The 22,701-nt window shown below is 37.8% G+C and overlaps 1 protein-coding gene across 2 annotated transcripts in view; it reads left to right on the top strand.

Moving 5' to 3' along the window:
- Window positions 1-21,787, top strand: part of LOC124550987 (endoribonuclease Dicer-like) — a 315,900-nt gene extending 294,113 nt beyond the window's left edge. For both annotated transcript variants that reach the window (XM_047125814.1, XM_047125813.1), the window contains 5 exons: window positions 2,684-2,978; window positions 11,463-11,683; window positions 14,432-14,597; window positions 15,365-15,440; window positions 20,241-21,787. In XM_047125814.1, coding sequence (XP_046981770.1) covers window positions 2,684-2,978; window positions 11,463-11,683; window positions 14,432-14,597; window positions 15,365-15,440; window positions 20,241-20,409 — 927 coding nt within the window. In that variant the 3' untranslated portion in view covers window positions 20,410-21,787. The remainder of the gene's footprint in view (window positions 1-2,683; window positions 2,979-11,462; window positions 11,684-14,431; window positions 14,598-15,364; window positions 15,441-20,240) is intronic.
- Window positions 21,788-22,701: the final 914 nt, after the last annotated feature.

Genomic DNA, 22,701 nt, shown 5'->3' with positions numbered 1-22,701 from the left:
TCTTGATAGAACACCACTATCAGAGAAATGACTTTGGTGGTCCCCTAGTCTATGTGCATGATCTGCTACGGGTAGTTTATCCCTATTGCTCAGATTACATTTGCTCTTCGTGTTCTTCAGGCCAGGTATTGATGCTTCTTACAGTGTTCCAGTGATTTTATATACTTCTGCTCTGACAAGCCGTATGTGTAGTTCCTTTACAGTGTTCAAGTATTCAAGTACCTCTCTTGACAGCTTAAATACTCAGTCAATGCTGTTTGTTCTTAGCACCCTGCTAATGCAGTCTGTGACTTCTTACACAGATGGGACGAAAATATTCCCTTTAGTGATTCTTTTTCATTGTAAGCTCCAGATCTTTTTAAGAGTGTATAGTCCCCCCCCCCCCCCCCCCTCCTTTTTTAATTTTTTAAAGAGTACCCATTCCTTCTTAAAATAACTCTTACATGACTGAGCTCGTACTCCAATTACTGTGACTCACAAGTTTTACCCAGTCCACTCAAGGGTTTTTTTTTTTTTTTTTTTTTTCTCTGTTTAGGATGGGGATTGGAACTGTTGTGAACATATCTGTCCATGTGAATGGGTTTCATGAAGTCTTCATACTCAGAAATTGTCAGGTTTTTTGAGGACCTTTACATAAAAAATTCTCTTTGGCTTCTCTTTTGTCATTGTGAACAATATATAAGAATTGTCATTTAGAATTCTGAGAATTCATTCTCTCCAAAAGGCTGTATAACAAAATTGTAATAAACACACTGAAACCAACAAATGGATTTCTTCTTTGCCTTGTTTTGTTGTTGTTGTTGTTGTTGTTGTTGTTGATGATGATGATGATGAAGATGAAGATAAAGATAAAGATAAAAAAGGCATTCAACCAATCTGGCCTGCAGAAAGTATTACATGTACATTTTTGTGTTATCTTGTCTCAACATACAAAATAGGAAGTTAAGGAATAGAAATAATCATTTATTTGTCCTTGAACACACAGCCCAACACACATGAATTAAATTTGCTGACATAGGTTGATTTTATAAGTGTCAGTCTTAACATTCAACAAAGTTGATTGAATACTATATTTTCCAGATGTTCCATAGGTGCTGTTAGAACAGGTTATAAGTAGAGATCAGCATGGCTAAGAGAGTTGTTCTGCACCTTATCCAAAAGGTGTCTAACAGGAACCACAAGCCTTTTATCTGTACCTATGGTTGTTACAGTTTTGTAAACCGCTTCTTAAACCATTCAGTACAGCGGAGTTCTGGTATAGAATTTTCATCTGAAATTGGGCTGCGTAATTTACATTCTGTAGAGTAACTCTAGAACACCAGAGGGGATGGGGGGAATGTTACACTGCAACTAAACCATCATAAATTGTACTTCTCCAGATTTGTTCAAAGGAATCCATAATTTATAAGTTATGCATTAGTTACTTACAATTATTAGATCTCCAGTGGTATGTTACATATCAAATGAGGCACAAAACATCCTGTTTTATACCCTACTGCAATTGTAAATTTCATGAGAGTTTAGTAGTCTAGGGTTATTAAAGTACGGGGCAACCATAATCACATTTTAATAAAGCAACCCTATCACATTGTTGATACATTCCATTAATTATAACTTTTCTGTAATAATTACTGAAACGTATTTCATGAAGTTTTCTTGGAACGTTTCTGCAGCACTGAGAAGTCAAATGAAATTGTGGTAAAAGGGAGTGTTACATCTTGTGTTCTGTTAAATGTTAATCATCTAGTTCATTTACAACATTTACATTAATCCACAATGTGACAATTTAGGTATCTAAAAGTTACCAAGAATTCTGCTACTGACAAGTTTCTTATGCTAGGCATTTTTGCAGGAGCTGTGTATGAATTACATAGTTCAAAAGAAAAATGCCTTTTGCGTGCTGTACATTAATTTTTTTTATTTTTTATTTTATTAATCTTGTGCACTCATACGTGTTTTGCCTTAGTTACAAGGCATTTTCAGTGGGTGCCAGATCAGTGTCTCATTATTTTTAAGCCAAACAGCTCTCTCTCAGGTGGCAAACCGGTTGAAAGTTTGCATATACTATACATTACATGTTGATATGCTGCATGTTGAAAATAGTGATCAAAAGGAAAACTGCAAACTTTCAACCAGTTTGCCACATGAAGAGAAAGCTGTTTGGATTAAAAATAATGAATCAGATGCAGATTTGACACGCACTGATGATGTCTTGTAACTAAGATGAAACGTGTCTGGGTGCACAAGATAGATAAAAAAAAACTTAATGTGTAGCGTGTAAAAGGCATTTTTCTTTTGAATTACTGAAATATGTTTAGATTCACCTTCAGATCTTCATCTGTATGTACATGTGTTTATCAATGTAAGAGTATTTATTGTTTTTTTTTCTGTAAGGGAACCTAGTTCACATGTAGGTGTGTCTTAATTATGTATTTGATTAGTATTATATACATAAATTCCCATAAAATGTATTGCAATAACTATAGCAAGCTTGTAAAACTGACTTGTGTCGTATCGTGTGATCAGGTTTTCATCTTGGATCAGTGGAACACAAAGTAAATAAACAAATGAGATAAAAGCATAAATAGCAGTGAAGATATGATGGCGGAATTGTTTAATAAGTTTAGAATGTGAGGTTCTGGATCATATAAGACATTCTGACATACAGCTTTATGCATTACAGGAGTTTGGCGTGGAAGGAGCACTCAGGTTTGTAAACTGGCTGAAAATCCTGCCCGTAGAACATGCATCGCCACAGAACATCCTCAAAAGTCCACCACCATCACCGATTCTAGGCACAGGATCTGCCAGAGAATTGGACTTTCACCTCGAAAATGCTGCAAGGCTGGAAAAAATTTTAGGATACAAATTCCAGAATAGAGGATATTTGCTCCAAGCTCTCAGCCACGCATCTTATATACAGAACAGGATCACTGATTGTTACCAGCGCCTGGAATTTTTGGGAGACGCTATTCTTGGTATGTTCTTCTCTAATTTAACACAGTGAAAAAAATGTCTCTCTGTTTTGTTCATCTTATTTATCTATTTTTGTCACTGCCTCTGAGCTGGAACAGAAAATGTAGAAGCATAATTTTTGTAGTGTAATGGTCGACTAACACATTTCATTAAGAAAATGCAATACCATTTGTGCAACAGTCAAGTAAACAAGGAAAATTGGGAAATGGTCTTTTCAGCTTTCCCTCCATTGTGCTGTAGTGTCACAGAAAGCCTCAGCCTTGTCCGATGCCAGAATCGCCACCTGCCTTGCAATTTGTGAGATGCGAAATAAATTGTGAACCTCACTGCACTACTGATCATCCAGGACAAGCTTATTAGCAGATGCAAATCACTAACACTGTGCAGTTATGAGAGTGTAAATTGCATGAAACTAGCTCATTGATATCAGTTTCATTGTGCTGGTAACAAATAACACAAAAATTTAAACTTTCCTCGGATTGGTTAGCAAAAGCTCACATCCGTAAAGGAGACTAGAAGAAATTAATAGCCAGCAGACATGAAATTGTTGATGCGAGATTACAGTAGTACTATTATTCACCAGTTCAGTACCTTACCTGAGTTAATATTGTAGGTGTAGTGGCTTTTTTGGAAAGAGAGTTTTGTATAACACTTTTTTTAAGCCTGTGGGCCATGGGGAAATTTATTTGCGAGTAACTGTAAATATAGCTTTTAGGGCTGTGGAAACTGTACATACCATCAAATAATGTTTTAAAGCTGTTGAGAATTGTGCTTACCAGCAGAGTAGTTCCTCCACAAAATGAGAAAAGTAAACTTACTACAAAATTGAGAAATCTTTTGTGGACTTTGTGAAGCATACTTTCTGCCATCTCAGCTGCGTATTAACTTTTTGGGAATATGTGTTATCACCTTTGGGTGTGCCTAAACTGCGCCACATGTATAAAAACTACTACAACAATCAATTTGTGTCCTTTGTGACATCACTATTGTTGTCACTTGTGAAGTGGGAACACATTCTTTTGTTTCTGCAGCTTATGTTACTGTGACTTGATCTAGCTCATTTCTTTGCTGTATGATAACTTAAGTTTCTAGGATTGTTTTCACACTGTGGTAAGTAAAATAAAAACACAAAATGCTGTTTCTTTTATATTTTTTCATGTATAATGGCAACACATAACAGCTCATAAAAGAGAAGTGGGAAATAAACATTCCACCGTAGTTTTTGGTCCTATATCACACAAATAAAATTATCAGAAAATAAATATAGTTAATTGACAACAATTCTAATACAAAACCAAAAAATTAACTTTTTTGAGTTGCTACAAAAAATGCACAATAAAGATTTACATGTAGTAGTAATGCGCGACTTGTTTCAGCAAGAGGAAAGAATTCCCACAGTTCAGTGAATCGGAAGTTGAAAAAGGTATCCTTGTTGGTATCTGAAGACAAGCTGTTTGATCTATTGTTGCATGGTGATGAGAAGGCTGTCTGGGAAAATGCTTGTTTCAGTTTCTTATGATATAATAGGGAATAAAATTAATAGTTTATTCACCACTGAACATTTTACATGTAACTGGTGTAAATATTTACGTGTAAAGCCAAGAGACATGAGGTACATAAAACTTCATTATATTCACATCTGTGACACATTGTTACATGTTGTTGTTTTTTGTTGTGGTCTTCTGTCCTGAGACTGGTTTGATGCAGCTCTCCATGCTACCATTGTTACATAAAATGTAAAAATTATATATCCAGGAACCTTTCAACCAATGATGTGTTGCAACTTAGTCTGTCACTAATTAGTCAGAACTTTGTCACTTAACTCATGATTTCTCATACTCTTTTATGGAGAAGTATGCTTTCTTAAATCACTCTGCCAAAACAACTTTAAATATTTTATGATCTTCATTCATAGACTAAAATTGAAAATAATGTATTCAGTTTTGTCATTATTAATTTGTAAATACCCCTCAGGGCACTCACAGCTCTTTCACAAGTTTGTGCACGGTGAACACACGAGCCCTGAGCTATTGTGGCCCATTCTTCCTTCCCGGGCTGCATTTCCTTCCCTGTAACCTCCCTACCTGTCCTCACTTCTTCTCCTCTGCCCCCTCCTTCCACTCTCTTGGTGTTGTTACTTAAAGTAGACATGGCTGTCCACCAGGTTTCTTGTATTTCTTCCAGATTTTGTTCCTCATGCCTTTTCACCTTTCTTTTTTGGTCCCCCTTCTGGGTTTGACCTCCACTTCTAAATTTTCTCTCTGTATTGTGAGCCATTTGGGGAAGAATTCCTACTGTAGCATCTACGGGGTGGATTCACCTGCCCCTCTTCCTTCCCCACAGTAGCCCCTTCACCTCGCTAGGTCACCAGCACGTGTTGCAGGTCTGTGTGGTGGGCCTGTTATGTACCCATCTGGCAGAGCTCACAGATAGCACAGGGATCGTACCTCTGATAACTGAACTGTTGCCTCCCCCGTGTAAGCGTAGGAGTGGTTGCTTGTCATTCTGGAGCTTCAGAACTCCCGGTGGCGGCTGCCATGCCAGACAGCCTTTGCTGTGGCAGGATGGTGGCCATGAGGAAAGCCTCCGATTGGAATGGGCAGTATCAGAGATGATTCTCTGTACACAAATATATTAAGCTCCAAAAAACTGGCTGTTCGTCTACTGCTGTCTCTTTGGATGGTAATGGATCATTTAATGCTGCTTCTTATGACCCTGTGGCCTTGCCTTTCCTGGCTACACCCTGGCAGGACTGTTAGACTCGCCGGCTTGGGGTGAAGCTCTTTCCTCACCACCTGGTCTCCACATTTCTGACATCTTCGAAAATGCCATTTTTTACTTTGTTATGATGGTCTGATAATGGGTCTCAGCCCTGAAACTAGTCATCGAATGAATAAAAAGTAAAAAACTTGCAACTTGGATTGGTTTTTCGTTCTATTGATTAACAGAAGTTGCTATCCCGAGCTACTCCAGGATGGTGGAAGTTTGTCATCACTGATGTTTTTCAGAATCCACATGCAATAACCTACATCTTTCTGACTGTCATTCTACCATAATTGCTGCACGACCCTCATACAGTATGGCTTCAGATAGACTTTTCAATATCCGCTGGCAACTCCCACTACTTGCGTGCGCCTGTTGGGCCAGTTTATGTGTAGACTTGTTTGGGCTCTGAATAATTCTTCATCAAATGTCCGCAGTAGCTTCTGATGTGCGAACTGAAGGAATTCTTTGTCGCTTTACTTTTTGCACAGATCTGTAGGTGCGCCAGTTTTTATACAGACTCTGTATTGCTCTCTTTGCTGGTAGTCGTCTATTCAGATACTTGACGACAAAAACTTCACGAGTTTCCTTAATCAAACCTATTTTCACATGTGCTTCTACAATTTCGATTCTTTTGTTATTGAGAAAGTCATTTTGCAGACAGCAAAGAGAAATGTCCAACTTCTCTGATAAAATAAATTGAATGCTGACAGAAGAATGCTAAAAATCGATTACTGCATAAAAGAAGAACAGCAGCCAATTTTTTGTTGCTGTTTACTCTATTTCATAAGTCAAAATATTTCATTCACATTCAAAGGAGAGCCAGACTATTTTTAAGTGGATTATTGCATATTTGAACTATGGAGGAGGGAAAAATAATGAAAGGAATGACTGAAACGAGACTCGAATTAGCAATCTAGCAATTACGAGTCTCAAGTGCTGCTGACATCTCCCCTCTACCCCCCTGTGCCCCCCTCTCCCCCATGGAAATGCCTATAGAAGAATAAACATACACTTTGTTTGAAAGTTTGCATCAGCTGGGAACCTAATCTGTACTACCCTTGTAGCTACATCGACATGCTTATCAGGATTAAGATTTGAGTACTGAACTTCGTTTACCATACATATAAAGAATTTAAAAAACCCAATTGCCAGGTGGTCGCCTTGTCAGTACCAAAACTGGTTTTGTGAGGGGTAGCTTCTAGCTTCTGTGAACTAATCTGACATAGCCCGATATTATTTTTTGATACTTTGTAAGAATCGTACTGAAGCAATTAATTCATCACAGGTGAACTACTAGATCAAAATATCTCAATAAAAATGACTTATTTAATGTAAATACAATCTTTTAATTACTGTAAATAATCAAAACACTGATAAGAGGGTGTCAATAACTGTGAAGTAACTTGCTCTGACAATACAAATTCCAGATTTCTAGCTGAATAATCAGATGCAGAGAATACAGGCGGAGGCAAAAGTTTGATATTCCAAGAAAGCAGCATGTTTGACTGTGTGCTGTGCAGAATGAGCTGAACTATTGTTGTGGGACAGAAACACACTTTTTGCAATAGTTCATTTTTACAGCCTCCTGTAATCTCATCAAGAGATTTCTGTAGTATGATCCTGTGATGGACTCCCCCTTACGAGCATAATATGTTAGCATCACTCTGTGGCAGTACCAAAAACACTTACTACTATCTTGCCTGATAGTTGTGTTTTTGTCTTTTCCAGCAATCTTGAATCCATGTGTTTCCATAGCTCGCTTTGCTCATTAGGTTGGGGTTCGTAAAGGTGTACCCAGCACTCGTACATAGAGGTTTGACGGCTAAGAAGTCACCTCAACTGGCCCATCGTAGCTGCAATATTTCCACCACTATCACCACGGATTTGATATGCTGTCCTCAAACACTGGGGCCTCCACTTCTCTGGCCATTCTCAATTCTTCACAGAGAGATGGTCTGCCACTTGGTTCTTCATCAGCCAGACTTTGCTGACCACACTGGAAGTGTTTGTGGCACCTAACCACTGTGTCATGATGGTACATGGTTGCCCTATTCTTCGACCAACTCTGTATATATTGTTGCAACGTTGTTCCCTTAAAATCCAGAAAACGAATTATTACATTTTACTCCATTTTCCCAGTGGATTAGTACCACTTTGTTTTGGCTCACGTATCAGTGTCCAGGTATATTGTGGTGCGGAGGTTTCACTGTGTACTTGTATCAAAAACATTTACCTGCAAGCAAACAAAACATTAAGTGACTTAAGGTTGGGGATGGAAGGAAGGGACTGGGTAGTGCTGACTGTTGGCTGCATGTGGCTAAATGCACTCAGCAAGGATATGGATAAACCTGCAACACAGAGAGCATGTGAACTAATTGAGATTATTTCACAGCTAGTCCCTACCATCTGACCCTCTGAAACATCAGTCACAAAGTTATATTGGATCTAATGGCAACAAATAGACCAGACCTCTTTGAGGGTGTCCACACTGAAATGTATTAGTGACCAAAACACGGTTGTGGCAACAGTGATTACCAGAGTACAAAGGACAACTAAACCAAGTAGAATATATGTTCAGTAAACTAGGCAAAAGCCAGTAGTGTTGTGTCTCAATGAGGAACTTCAAACTTTCAGCACAGGGCAGGAGCACGTAGTGGAAATATGGTTCAAGTTTAAAAGAATAGTGGACCATGTACTGAGTAGGTATATATCCAGTAGAACAGTTCGAACCTCCGTGGTATACAGTCAGTGTAAAGAAACTTCTGAAGAAAAAGAGATTACTGTGTAATAGGTGTAAAATAAAACGTAGGGCTACATGTAGAGAGCTGCTGAATGAAATGTGTTTGTCTGTGTAGACAGAAATATGTCATGCCTCCAATGACTACTATAGCAGAATACTGTCAAATGAAATTTCATAGAACATGCAGAAACTCTGGTCATATGTAAAGGCTGTTAGTGGCATCAAAGTTGGTGTCCAGTCCCTAGCGAATGAGACAGGAACTGAAACTGAGGGTAGCAAAGCAAGAGCTGAAATGTTTAACTCCATTTTCAAATGTTCCTTTAAAAAGGAAAATTCAGGAGCAGGCGCAGCTCGTAATTAAAGGCTCTGAGGCGGAGCCGCCCCAAAATATATGTTAAAGAAAATTTCGCAACAACGTATTACATAATTTAAATTATCAGGACAAATTTCCCATTCCGATTAAAATAACGACGGTCAACGTTTTTGGAACTCTTTGTATCGATAGATGTTTTCCGTACGGTTAGTAGTGTTTAGGCTGCGCCTTGGAACGTCCGTAAGCTGCATGTAGTAGCGGTTTGGGGGCGTGGCTTCTACATAGTACTGCTCTTTATGGGCGACCCGAAGGCTCAGAGCTTGCAGCCTAAGGGTGTCATACCAACCACCACACATTTTTCACATTCCGTTATCTATGTAATAAAGGAATGTAGAGTGGCCGAAACTTCACTATCCAATCTCTATCTGTGCACATCTCTACTACACTTCGATGCGTCAATAATCGACGTTTAGTATTATTGTTTTGATAATGTTTTACATAGTTGTTTTGTTTCTGCCATTGGCTATTTCATCCACATTTAGAATAAGTTTGCAAATATCCCGCCAGAGTGCACTAGACTACAGTAACATGACAGTACTACCATCTAGCGAGAGTTTCATAAGTGATTAGAGGACAAAGCGCATGGAATTTGTCCCATTACTTTACTTTCCTTGCTTGCTGATGTTGACTGCTTTTGTTGATAACGTGTGACATTAGCAAGTTTCTTTTTCGGAGTGTATTTTTCAAGATTTTAGTGAGTTTTACTTGCACAAGAGCTGTGACGTCACCAAAACATCACAGTATCGTCATGCGAACTCGTAAACTTCGAGCTTTGGAGGTAAACCACAATAAATGTCTTAAGTTTAGAACTGAAAACACCAAAAATATTAAGCAGCTGCGAAGTTAACATTCATCGCATTAAAGATCTCTCCGAAACGCGTCTTTTCATATGATTTGCTGCAGAGTGTCAGAAAATGTGATGATGACATATAAAAACACTAACCACAGATTTTAACTCAAAGTTACCTTCTAATGACATTTAATACCTGATTATAGAAGATGCAGTACATAAAATTATGGGTAGAGAGTGATCTGCCCACCCCCCTCCCCATGAATTCTTAGTTGTTTGTCAGAAATCTGTAGCGTCACCCGAGGTCTATGTTGGCTCCGATCGATAAATACTGCTGCCTTCCCCAGTATAGAAACCACGAGCCGCGCCTGGTCAGGAGAATTGCCCAATTTAATCATCATGCCACTTAAAAGATCAATGAAGTAAGTATTAGTGTCACTGGAGTTGAGAAACATCTGAAATAGTTAAAATTGAACAAACCTTCAGTCCTGGTGGAATCCCTGTCAGATTATACACTGAATTTGTAGCTGAGTGAACCCTCTTCTAACTACAATCTATCGTAGATCCCTCAAACAAAAAACCGCAGCCTGTTTTGGAAAAAAGCACAGGACATGCTAGTCTACAAGAAGCGTAGCAGAGGTGATCCGTAAAACTACCATCCAATATCCTTGACACTGATTTGTTGTAGAATATTATTACGCATTCTGAACTCAAACATAATGAGGTATCTTGAAGCAGAATGAGCTCCTCAGTGCCAACCAGCATGGATACCGAAAACAAAAACCAAACTCACACTTTTCTCGTTTGGCATACAGAAAGCTTTGGATCAAGGCAGTCAGGTAGATGCTATATTCCTCGATTTCCGAAAAGCATTTTGTTCAGTACCACACCTATACTTATTGTCAAAAGTATGATCAAATAGGGTATCAAGTGAAATTCGTGACAGGCTTGAGGACTTTTTGGTAGGGAGGACACAGCATGTTATTTTGGATGGAGAGTCATTGTCAGATGTAGAAGTAACTCAGTTGTGTCCCAGGGAAGAGTGTTGGGACCCTTGTTCCTCATGTTGTATATTAATGATCTTGCAGATAATATTAGTAGGAACCTGAGACTTTATGCAGATGATGCAACTATCTATACTGGAGTAATATATGAAAGAAGCTGCAAAATATTCAGTCAGATCTTGATAACATTTCAAAGTGCTGCAAAGAGTGGCAACTGCTTTAAATGTTCAGCAATGTAAAATTGTGCGTTAAAATAGTAGACTTCAGTTTATTGGTAGACCACTGCGCAAGTGCAAATCACGTGTGCAACTAGCTCTAGAATATTTCTCCAAGTGTGTGGAACCCATACCAAGTAGGACTAACAGGGGATATTAAAGATATACAGAGAAAAGCAGCAAGAATGATCACTGATTTGTTTGATCTGTGGGAGAGTGTCACAGAGATACCGAAGGAACCGAACAGGAAGGCTCTTGAAGATGATACAAACTACCCGTAGAAAATGTATTAACGAAATTTTGAGAACCAGTTTTAAATGATAACTCCAGGAATATACTACCATCCCCTATGTATTGCTCACAAGGGGATCGTCAGGATAAGGTCAGAATAATTACAGCTTACACAGAGGCATTCAGACAGTCATTCTTCCAATGCTCCATATGTGAAGGGAACTGGAAGAAACCCTAGTCACTGGTACAATGGGACGTACCCTCTGCCATGCATTTCACAGTGGTTTGCAGAGTATAAATGTAGATGTACAAAAGTTTTTTGAATTGCAGTATAACCTTTAACATATTCTTGATGCTCTGATTTCAGATTTCCTGATAACAAGCTATTTGTTTGAAACGTACAGTGATTTGACACCTGGGCAGCTCACTGACCTGCGATCGGCCCTTGTTAACAACAATACGTTTGCAGCCTACACTGTGAAGTACAGCATTCACAAGTATTGCAGGTATTCATCTCTGGAGCTGTTCCATAAAGTGGACGCCTTTGTAAGGTACCAGGAGGCACACGACCATAAAGTCACTGATGAGGTACAGTTAATTTTATTCACCTTATTCAAAAATTACAGAACAACATTAGCTGTAAATATTCTCAAGTACTTATTTACACTTTTATTGATCTCTGTCTTGTCCCTAGGAAAAAAAGTCCAATAAATTGTAGAAACCTTGCGTGCTTCGGTACACTCGGTCAGTTGTAGTGATTGTAATGACAGACAGCCCGTGACAGCTCTGCATTTGGTATTCTGAATTTTTTTGTCAAATGGTCGATTAATGATTTTTTGTCATTCAGCTCTTCCTTATCCCCATTTGTTTATTGAAAAATGCGTAACATACTACAGCGCCAAAAAACATTGTAAAAATGAAGTACGTGTGTTTGACTTGTGCAGAAAAGAAGCAGGCTATTCAAAGTGTGGAATGTGGAGTAGAAAAAAGAAAAACATAGGATGCAGCAAAAACTTCAAGATTCCGCCATCCATGCTGCCAACAATCCTGCAACAGAAAAATTAAATTGCTGGAAGTTATTGTACAGAGGGCGGAAGTGAATCCAGTAAAATGAGTTCCGCGTCTCAAAGAATGAATATTGAGTCATTCGCTGTTAGTCTCCGGATTAAGGATTTCGCCTCTGACATCATTTGTAAGAAGGAATGTGGACAAAGTGTGAATGTTTGTCACACAGCTTGTTTGTTACGGATAAATTACCTAGGAAGCCCACTGGCAGTTTATGATCCATGTCCGACATAAAAGGAGAAGTAACAGTTGATTCCATCTGTGACTCCAAAAGAGGCAAACTTGTCAGTGGAAGTGCTACAAGTGAACATTGTTATAATGGAAGTAGATAGTAATGTACTTTCTGCTTTGGTCACAACAGAAATAGAAAACACACTTCACCAAGCACTCAGAAGGTCAGTGAGCAGGAAAAGGTCATGGATTTCTTTACAACATGAAATTGAAGTTTCCATAATAATGAATTAAATTAAATCCTTAAAAATTAATTTCTGATAGCTACTTTCTGCTTCCCTTTATAAAGCAATACAAATAATATTGCAACTGCAGTTATATTTTTTAACTTTGTTTCTTTAGGGCACACCCGTATGTCAATAATTTCTTATTTCACTATGATCAGTCAGACTTTCATTAAATCAAACTCTCCCTCAAATTTTTTCTGAGGTCCTTATCAGCTTTATATTATCAAGAATCAAGTCTAATTAATTTTTGTCTTGTGAGATTGTTATCATAAAGTAACTATTGTTGTAAGAGATGATAGTTTGCTAGTGAACAAGCAAAACATTTCTGGCCAAAAGTTACATAGTAAAAGTCATCTTCACTAATCAGTGAATGAATGCAAACAATGTGTGGGGCAGGAAGGGTGAGGGTTCACGTCATCCAAATTAGGTAGTAGGCTAAAAACATTCTCCAACTTACGTTTGTGCCTAGTGGTGTTCCATATAGTGTATGCTTAGGCTAATTAATTCAGATTGTATTTTATTAACTGCATCAAACATCGTAAGAGTTCGAGAAAATTCCACAAATTAGAATATATTTCTTTTTTGTAGTAGGGATGTAAAAAAATTTGTTGTATTGCTCTTCTTCTCATTTTTGAACTTTTTTTGTCATTAATAGTAGGTTTTTTCAACAATTCAAGGAAAGAAACATCCTACTGCTTCAATATTTATTTATTCTCTTTATGAAAACATTTTTAATTAATAAGTCACAGATAACTGTCATTCAGTGATTATCAGTTAGAACTTCTTTTACTTTGATTTTTTGAATAATTTCATGCCCGAGAAGCAACTTAATAATTATTTCATTTTAAGTGTAATAAAAAAACCGCTGAATTCTATATTAGCTTTTCAATAAATCTCCTTGTATCATAGTTTATTGAATACATGATACATCTCTTGACTATTCTACGTACAATACATACAAGATTTTTTTTAAACAATGTAAACAAACTATGTTTGTCACAATCTTGACAGTACAGGTCCCATCTTCTTGCTGTCATCGCCTATCACCCAAAGCATCATGGTGACCCTGAGTGCAAAAAACCATGTGTTGGTACAGAGGTTCTCTGTGTCACGTTGTCACTTTATTGTAGACTCCATTTGAAACAGAAAGGAAACAAAATTATGTGTTTATATTGAAGTAAAATGCATGTAAATTCAGTGAAATATAAATTAATAAATGCTCATGTTGTGTTGCTCAGGTGGGAAACACGAGAGTGTTACTGTCAGCGATTGTAACACTACAGTCCCTGGAGATAAAAAGGATATAGCCCTTTATCATATAGCAAAATACTTGCCCCTTGGTGTACTACAAATTGTTGGTAACATGGATACGGTATCATAAGTAGTTCCAGCCTGCGTGACTTGTCTCATATTGAGGCACATTATGGAAAATTTTCTATAATAGCCATAAAATTTCAGTTAGGGGACACCTCTAAAATGACAAGTAATGGCTTTGGTTTACTAAAACTCATTCTCAACTCCAAGATTAAAATAATAAATAGGTAAAATATTGCTTCACATAGTTTAGTAGTAGACTGGTATTGAATGCTTCATTAATCATTAACATATCAGTTACATTCTAGTCTACAACTACTTTAAGTTAATGTAGGTGGAGTGTGTACCACAAATGACTGCTACTGACAGGCAATTGTGGTAATTTTAATTGGCAATGTTTGTGACTCTAATAAAGTTTGCTCCCGTGATTGATTACTGACACAGATGGCGTTTTGCAACCAGCAGTCTCTGCAGTAACTTTTGCCAATGCGTGTTGCAGGTTCTCCTGCTCTTGGAGGAGGATGACACTCTGGCAGAAGCTGTCGATGTCCCTAAAGTACTCGGTGACCTGTTTGAATCTGTGGCTGGTGCAATATTTCTGGACAGTGGCAAATGTCTGAAGACAGTGTGGAATGTTTATTACAAGCTCATGGAGAATGAAATAAGTAAGTACACTTCAGAGGAATGTCTTTGATGTTTGTATTTTTTTTTTTTAAATTTATGAATTTGATGCAAGAACTTTATATAACACTAGCTAGATAGTAAAACAGAGTGTAGCAAGGATCTGACCTGGTGCCTGGTGGACTTGAGAAAGAGGGTGGAGGTGCGGGGGTAGTGTTCATATTAGTGGGAAGAGTCTGAGAAAACAAAGCACAGTGTCTTTCAAAACTATTGAAACGCCCTTATTTGAGATTGTATAGTTTGTATGTGATTTGTCCATTTTTTGACTGTGCTAATAACGCAAGGAAAAATGATGCAAATGCTACGGCAGCTTTTAGATCGCAAGGCCATCTGGCATTTTCTGTTGAAAAGAGAAAAGTTCCAAATGTCGAAAAAACTGCTCATTGCTTTTGGTGTGTATGCTCCATTAGTAAGACACAGGTGTCCACCCTGAGTCTCAGTAGAATCGTGTACAATTGTGACGTAATAGAATGTAATTTGAATGCACAATAATGACTGCTCCACTTATGTGTTACTTACTTGATATAATTAAGTAGAAATGACACAAGAATTTAAGAAGTTTTTGATTAAATGTGCCATTCTATGCTACTTTTGGATGGAAGCATTCATTGAATTATTCATTGTAATAAAAATTGTTAAATGGTAACTGAAAGATAGAGAAAACAAAGAATAAATAATATGATTATTTAGTTATTGGTATTTGTTTAATCTGTTTGATAACTCATCACTGTTGCCATAACTTTTTTTACAGAAATTTTTGCAGAAACCATTCCAAAATCAGCCGTTCGTCAACTGTACGAAAAATGTAAAGTACGCCCAGAATTCAGGTATGTGTACTTGAAACTTGCATGTTAGTTTCATCTCATCCTCCAGTTTATTTGAAGAACAATACTTAGTTTAAAGTAAATAATGTTTTAGTTGGTGAGATCTATTATATAGGGAACTGTGGCAGTCACTGTTGGACAATAATGAAGAAAACAAACCATCTCACAGTGTCACAAGACGCTCAAAAAGTTGAAAGAAACAGACCTAGTAACTTTCGTTTCTTTCTCCTAAAAAAACAATGCTCGCTGTTTACTGCACACGTCTACAAAAAAAATTCTATTTTGATCTTAGATGTGTTGCCCGAGAACATTTATGTTGTAGAACAGTATTGAGTGAGAACATGCAGTCAGATCTGTCTGGAGGTCAAGAGGTTTCTAAGTGCAGGGCAGACAGAACTGATCTTAATGGCGAGGCTATGCCTTAAAAATCATACGAAGCATAATAGTTTTATAATTGTAAAATCATTGACTGGAATCTCAGTATAGTGGTGCGCACATAAGAAGATGGGTGGTGATGTGATGCACATTGGCAAGGGGCAGTGTACTGTGTGATTCTCCAGCTAATAGTGTCTTTCTGTCACTTCTGCCTTCAGGATGCTCGTAGAATATTTACTACTGGTTTTCGTGGTGGTTTAGTTATGATGAGGGTACTTAGACAGACAGAGAGCACACTGGAGGTGCTGCAAAGTGTCCTCCACCTCGTACGCCATCCGCCCCTTACTGCGGCGGGTCCAAGAAAGCTGTCACTTGCTCACTCTTGATGGAGCCACTGTGCTGTTTATGGGGGTTCCTGACAAGAAATGAGGCTGCTGACACTGCTGCCAAGGTTGCAACCCTCTTACCTCAGCCCACTAATTCTTATATTCCCTCTGTGACGATCTCTGTGTTGCTGTCGGTCAGGAGGTGGTGTCACTTTGGCATCGCCACGACTCCTCCCTTCACGGGAATAAGCTCCGGGTTATTAAGCCTCTCCCAGCGGCTCGGATGATCTCCTCTCGGCCAGCCCACCGGGAGGAGATAATTTTAACAGGGTTGCATATTGGGCACTGCCTTTTTCGCCATCGTCATTTGTTAAGTCGTGCTCCCCCACCACTTTGTAACGTTGCACCCAAATTTTAACTGTCTGCCATTTCCTGACGGAATGTCATGTTAACTGTTTACATTCACACTCGGGTTTGCTGTCTTGAGTTATCGGCTGTTGTAGCTAATGGTGCGTGGGCTGTAGATCGCGTTTTGGCAAAGGCCATTTAAATTTTAGTTCTGGACCTCAGCTTCTTTGTAGACCTTTCTCCACATCCCTGTTTTTAGCTGTCTTCTCTTATGTCGATTGGGATTGACGTGTAGTCATTTTTTAACTCCTCTCTGTCTTCGTGTTTATGGTTTTTACTTGGGCAGATATGAGCCTAGCTGTTTTTGTGCCCTAATAGAAAGCAAACAAACATATCCTCCACCTCTTCTTCATTATGCAAATGCTTTCTGATGTAAGCACAACTATGATAGCAATTATTTAAATTACGTATTTATTGACAAATATAAATGTTAGTTAATTATCAAATAATTAATGACTTTTTTCCATAAAAATAACTTATTTTTTTACTACTGGCCATATGAAAATAAATTAAAATTTGATACAGGCATGCGAAATGCTATTTTGTTAAATTAAAAAATATATACTTCACTAATACTGTTCAGTTTGTAGAAACAGAAAAAGTATTTTATGTGCTATTTTATGTTTCACATTTTTGTACCAAATTTTAATTTGTAGCAAACTTACATTTTTGTGCAAATGGTAATTAAGAAATGATGTTCTTTTATTACAAATTATGATTCAGTATTTGTTAAATGACATTTCCATTTATTAATTCAGCCTCACATACCCACCAAAGAAGCAGGTTTTGTTGAATGAAAAAGAACTCATGAACAAATCCCCAACCTACAACAAAAAGTGAGAAATCACAAGAGCTCCGTGTTCCTGTTTTACTTTTTTTGACTGTGTATGTGACTTGTCGGGCAAAAGGTATGACGACAGCTGCTTGCAGAATTTTAGCACTGATCAGAACTCCATGTAATAATTACTTCAGCGCTGTGAATTCCTCAGAGTATCAAAAGATGTCAGACAGAAATGTATCCTATCCATGAATTGTAAAACATCCGTGCCAAACATCATTAGGAAAGCTGTTGACAGTTGGACAAGAGCATCTCAGTGTGTGGAAGGACCATTAACAACCTCCAATTTGCTGATGACACTGTGCTTTTAGCCAGCATCAAAGATGTACTTGCTAAGCTGCTGACAAAAGTAAAAGACATTAGTAAATCATATTGATTGGACATCAATCTCAACAAGTCCAAAACTCTTGATAATTGAGCAAGGAGCACAGATCCAAATCACAGGTTGATTAAAGGAACAGGAAGTTGTGCATTTTTTCATCTGCCTCAACCATCTGCAATCTGTGGAGTTGTGAAGATGAGCAGACAGATCACAGGAGGGCGAATGAGTATAAAAAGCTCACCAAGCTCTGCCAGAACAGAATGATAACGAACAGCACAAAGATCCAGCTTCTCAAAACACTCGCATTTCTGTCCCCTTTTATGGTTGAGAAATGTGGACCCTTAAGGCCAGAGACAAACGGCAATGGTTTTGCTTGGTTATTGCCACATGATCCAGTTGATAAGAGCGTAAATGTGTATTAGGAAAAGACCAGGTCTTCTTTGTCCTTTGTAATTTCCTGGAAACAATTGATATTAGATTTACCGTATTTACTCGAATCTAAGCCGCACCTGCAAAATGATACTCGAAATCAAGGAAAAAAAATTTTCCTGAATCTCAGCCGCACCTGAAATTTGAGACTCGCGAAGTTCAAGGGAGAGAAAAGTTTTAGGCCCCACCCAAATCGAAACAAAGTTGGTCCATTGTAATATGGGACACAACTTAGGTCGAATGAATAACGATACAGCTACAGTAGTTTGGTTCGATTCGTAAGCTTAGCAGTTAAGCTTTACCAGGCGGCCATTGCTATGCGTCAGGCGCTCCATCCATATTTATATGGATAACCTTCCTTTTTCACGTGCTTCGTCTGGTTTGAATTGTTTGCTTATTTCTCTTTGATCTGATAAGTGCGGCTCTCTTTGTTATACATGTTTACGTCACTCTAAGCTGAAAATGCATTATTGTACCGTCATGCATTGTTTGTCACATTCTGATACTGAGTGTTTACGAACCTGTCGCCGCTCGCGGCATGGCTTGCTTTTGTGCGCGATACCACGGCTTACAATAAAAAAAAAAAAAGGGAGCAATTGTCTCATAAACGAAACAATGGCAAGAGACTGCTATTTTTTGTTACTAACATTGCTGCTTTCCATGATAATGATCAACAAGAACCAAATAATAGACTGTGTATGATAGAAGATGTTCTGAATGAGAGTTTAGCGAAAAATTTTCTCCGCTTGAAAATCTTTGCAGACGCCTCTTTAGTACATTACATTCTGCACAGAAATTAGAGTCATCTTAGCTTTAAAATCTACTCAATTGCCGTGCTTCATTTCCGACTGTATCACTATTATGCATAAGAATAATACGAATATAAACATTACATGATATGTATATTCTTCCGCATTTGCTGTTGTGTCATTCTAGGTTCATAGTTTATTAGGCAGACAGGATTTAAATGAGATAGCAGCAAACACGAAACAATACATGGCAAAATGTTTATATTCGTATTATTCTTATGGTGAAGAGAATACTGCATGTGATTCACAATTCATAAAAGTTCCTATTAGCAACACTCTCTTCTCACAGGTAGGAAAAAATTCAGAATGTAGAGTTGGCCATATTGACAAACATCACAAACAGTCTTGCCAGTCGGATTTTCGTAGTAAATTGAAATGCTGCTACATTCGAAGATGAACAATACGGAATTTGTATTTACTTTGTTGGATAAAGTACGAAAATGCAGTGGTCGAAACTTGGGGCGGGGAAAAAAAGCTCGTCTTCCACCTTTTTTTTAACGTATTTACTGACGCAGAGGTTTTGGCACCAGTATTTTTCTTTGTGCCCACAAAGCATGCCTGTGTAGCGCTACAAATGTACGACAGCAGAAGTTAGTTGTGGCGGCACCTACCAATATTTTTCAGAACTTCCACTTACTTTGCACTTGATTCTAAGCTGCAGGCGAGTTTTTGGATTACAAAAACCGGAAAAAAAGGGCGGCTTAGATTCGAGTAAATACGGTAAGTCAAATTGTCTGCAGAAGTTGATGAGCTTTTCTGGATTCTTATTGGTGCATTTGTGTGTAGAAAATTTCCTGTTATTGCCTTGTATTTCTTTTCTCTGCCAATCTGTGATTTGGTATTTTTGACTTTGCATTTTCTAGTGTCTCCCAAAATCACCTGACCTGATGTAATAAGAAATATAATTTTTTGACTAGTGACATCTTTCCATTGATCTGTGGTTCAGTCACAAAGTCCTGTGCCTATTGCTATCATAACTGGGTCAACATGGTAACATGTAGGTGGCATTGAATGTCTTGGTGGACAGTGGTTATAATGTTTTGGTTCATCAGTGTATGTAAAACAATAAGGCAGCCTTCTTCTTGTGATCATTGTCTTGGTACAGCCAGCCACTTTCTAGTTATTATATGTAGCTCTCAGAATCTTTTGGCCTCAGGCTATATTTTGATACCTCCAGCTAGTACAACTAGGGTTTCACTTATTAAGGAATTTCTGACAACCTTTCCTTATAACCCACTGCTTCTGTGTTTTGATATGTGTTAAAGTTTTAACCTGCTTATTGTTTTTCCTTTCCAGTGAAGCAACAAAAACAAGTGAGCCTAATATCTTGGCAGTAACTGTCGAAGTAATATTACAAGATGAGAGGAAAGTGTACTATGGATTTGGAACAACAAAAAAGGCAGCCAAAACGGCTGCTGCAAAAGCTGCTTTGAAAGATATTCACAAAAATGACAGGAAACTGTAAATAGAGCCACAGAGTGAGCACAGACTGGTGCAGATACATCTGTTCTCGGAGTGCCCTCCGTGCAGCTCCAAGTGAATCTCCATTCGCCCATACACTAGGTACACACCTTTTCTCCTAACTGTTTAAAACCTCACAGTTCCCTCATTTTTTTGAAAGAGTAAACCTAGAAAAGAGTTCACAAAACGTGTATATAGTGTAGGGGCAACTGGAACATGCCCTTGTATCATGATGGAGTCATATAGTGTTGAGAGTAATACTAGACTTCACTTCAGAGTCATATATTGAAGATTAATAATTTTTATTTACATGTTGTGTTTGTGTATTTTTTGTTGATGCTATCATCAGAAATATTGGAATACTATAATACTTTTGGGGATAAAGTCCCCATATTAATGCAAGGTTAAAAGAATGATTTTCATTGACTAATTCTCTACAGATGACTCACTCATTGAGTCAGCATGCGCCTACACAAATTTCTTAGAAGTGACGAAGTTTCTTTTTGATTATAGAAAGGACATATGTGAGCGTGTGTGCTTTTGTTGTAGTTTCATCACAGTGACAAAACTGTAGTTTCAAACTGGCATGATACTGGCTCTTTTTTTTTTCTCCAAAGCTGAAACAGGAGTGAATGGAACAGTAGAATATTCTCTTAGCTTATACACTGTTAATTTTCAGTTCTGGCTTACATATTGTGAGTGTATATTTTGTTGTTGTTGTTACAATACACAAGAATACTGGCAGGCCAGCATTCTTTAGTGTTGTGTTGCCTGGTTCCTGATTAGAGTGATGTGTTACCATTTTGTGGAGTTTCTGTGTATCCCTTCTCTTTTTGTTCCTACTTCTTATGAAGAGCTGTCCAAAACCAGTGCAAGTGCTGTACCAAAAAAATGGTAATCAGCATACTTCACTGGTTGAAAAAAAGCACAAAATATTATTTGTTATGAGGTATATGTAAGATGATAATGCAACATTTGTAAGCAGTCTCACATGTATTCCATTGCAGTTAAGTAATGTACAAATTTAATACAATTAATGGAATCGTAATATATAGTCTTTAAGTCCACACTGCAGAATGTTTTTGTAAAGCAGAAATTTAAAATGGGATGTTTTGCTGGGGAAAAAGCATATATACTGTCATAAAGATAATGGTAATTGCTTTTTGTAATATTCTGTGTGTTGAGAGCAAGCGTTACAATGATACTGCAATACATCCATTGTAAATTAAGACTGACATGTTTAATGTCTGTGTGTGTGTGTGTGTGTGTGTGTGTGTGTGTGTGTGTGTGTGTGTGTTTTGATTGAAGAATCTGTTCTATATATGTATTTTTCATATTATTGCCAATGAATCAGTATAATAAAAGATGATATTTATTGTTTATGTCTTGACAAAATAATTATTATTCTGCATGTTATCTGGTTTGTCGTGTTCCTAAGAACATAACCAAGGACGTTTGTATGAGATGTGTTGCGGATACCGAAAGTTTCATCTGATAGATTTTACAAGGCTATGTCTTCTACAGTCATTTACATTTCCCAAATGTTCATTGTGCCCACCACCAAATGCATGGCAAGCATCCAGACAGTAGTCAAATTATTTCCACACTCATGTGAGTATGTCAGCATTAATTGCTGATGTTGCCAGCCAGAAAGTGAAGAAAACAAAAAAAGTGTTTGAAACCAACTGACCATGGACTTCAATAGTGTAGTGCAAGATGCCCACTCCTCTTGCTCTGTAAGATGTGGAGTGGTGTACTGTTGAGAGAAATCATACTGCATGTGGTAACTGAATAGCACCTGTTAACCATTTCAGTTTAAGTGGTCTCTTAGAGAAACCATCATAATATGTTCTCTTTGTGACTACTCAAAAGGTAATTTCTCACTGGATATTCAGTGACATCATTGATATATGCAGCGATCTTGTGACAAAACAGGTACTACGTACCCTAGGCAAATGCAGGATAACTTGGAACAAATAGAAGGTAAGGAAGAGTTTATCAATTAAAAGCACTGTGCTGCAAATGATTTTCGATCTTGAGGTTATGTATGTGTGAATCTTTGAAAATAGGACACATTACTGAATAACTTCATAAATCAGTGACCTTATTGTGAAATACTCTTAGTTGTATTTTCTACAGTGATCAGTATAAACTATCTACTTATAACTGTGATACTACTTTTTCTGCCAGACATGGAGATCGGATAGAGATACTGTTTCAGCCCTTGAGGCTATGAGAGAAGAGCAACTTCACAGTTACTGTGAATCTGCAGATTCTGTGACTCCTGCTCAGCAGG

Source organism: Schistocerca americana, chromosome 9 (assembly GCF_021461395.2).
Source record: "Schistocerca americana isolate TAMUIC-IGC-003095 chromosome 9, iqSchAmer2.1, whole genome shotgun sequence".
Lineage (NCBI taxonomy): Eukaryota > Metazoa > Arthropoda > Insecta > Orthoptera > Acrididae > Schistocerca > Schistocerca americana.
Note: the sequence above shows the minus strand (reverse complement) of the source record. Positions and strands in the feature narration are given on the sequence as shown.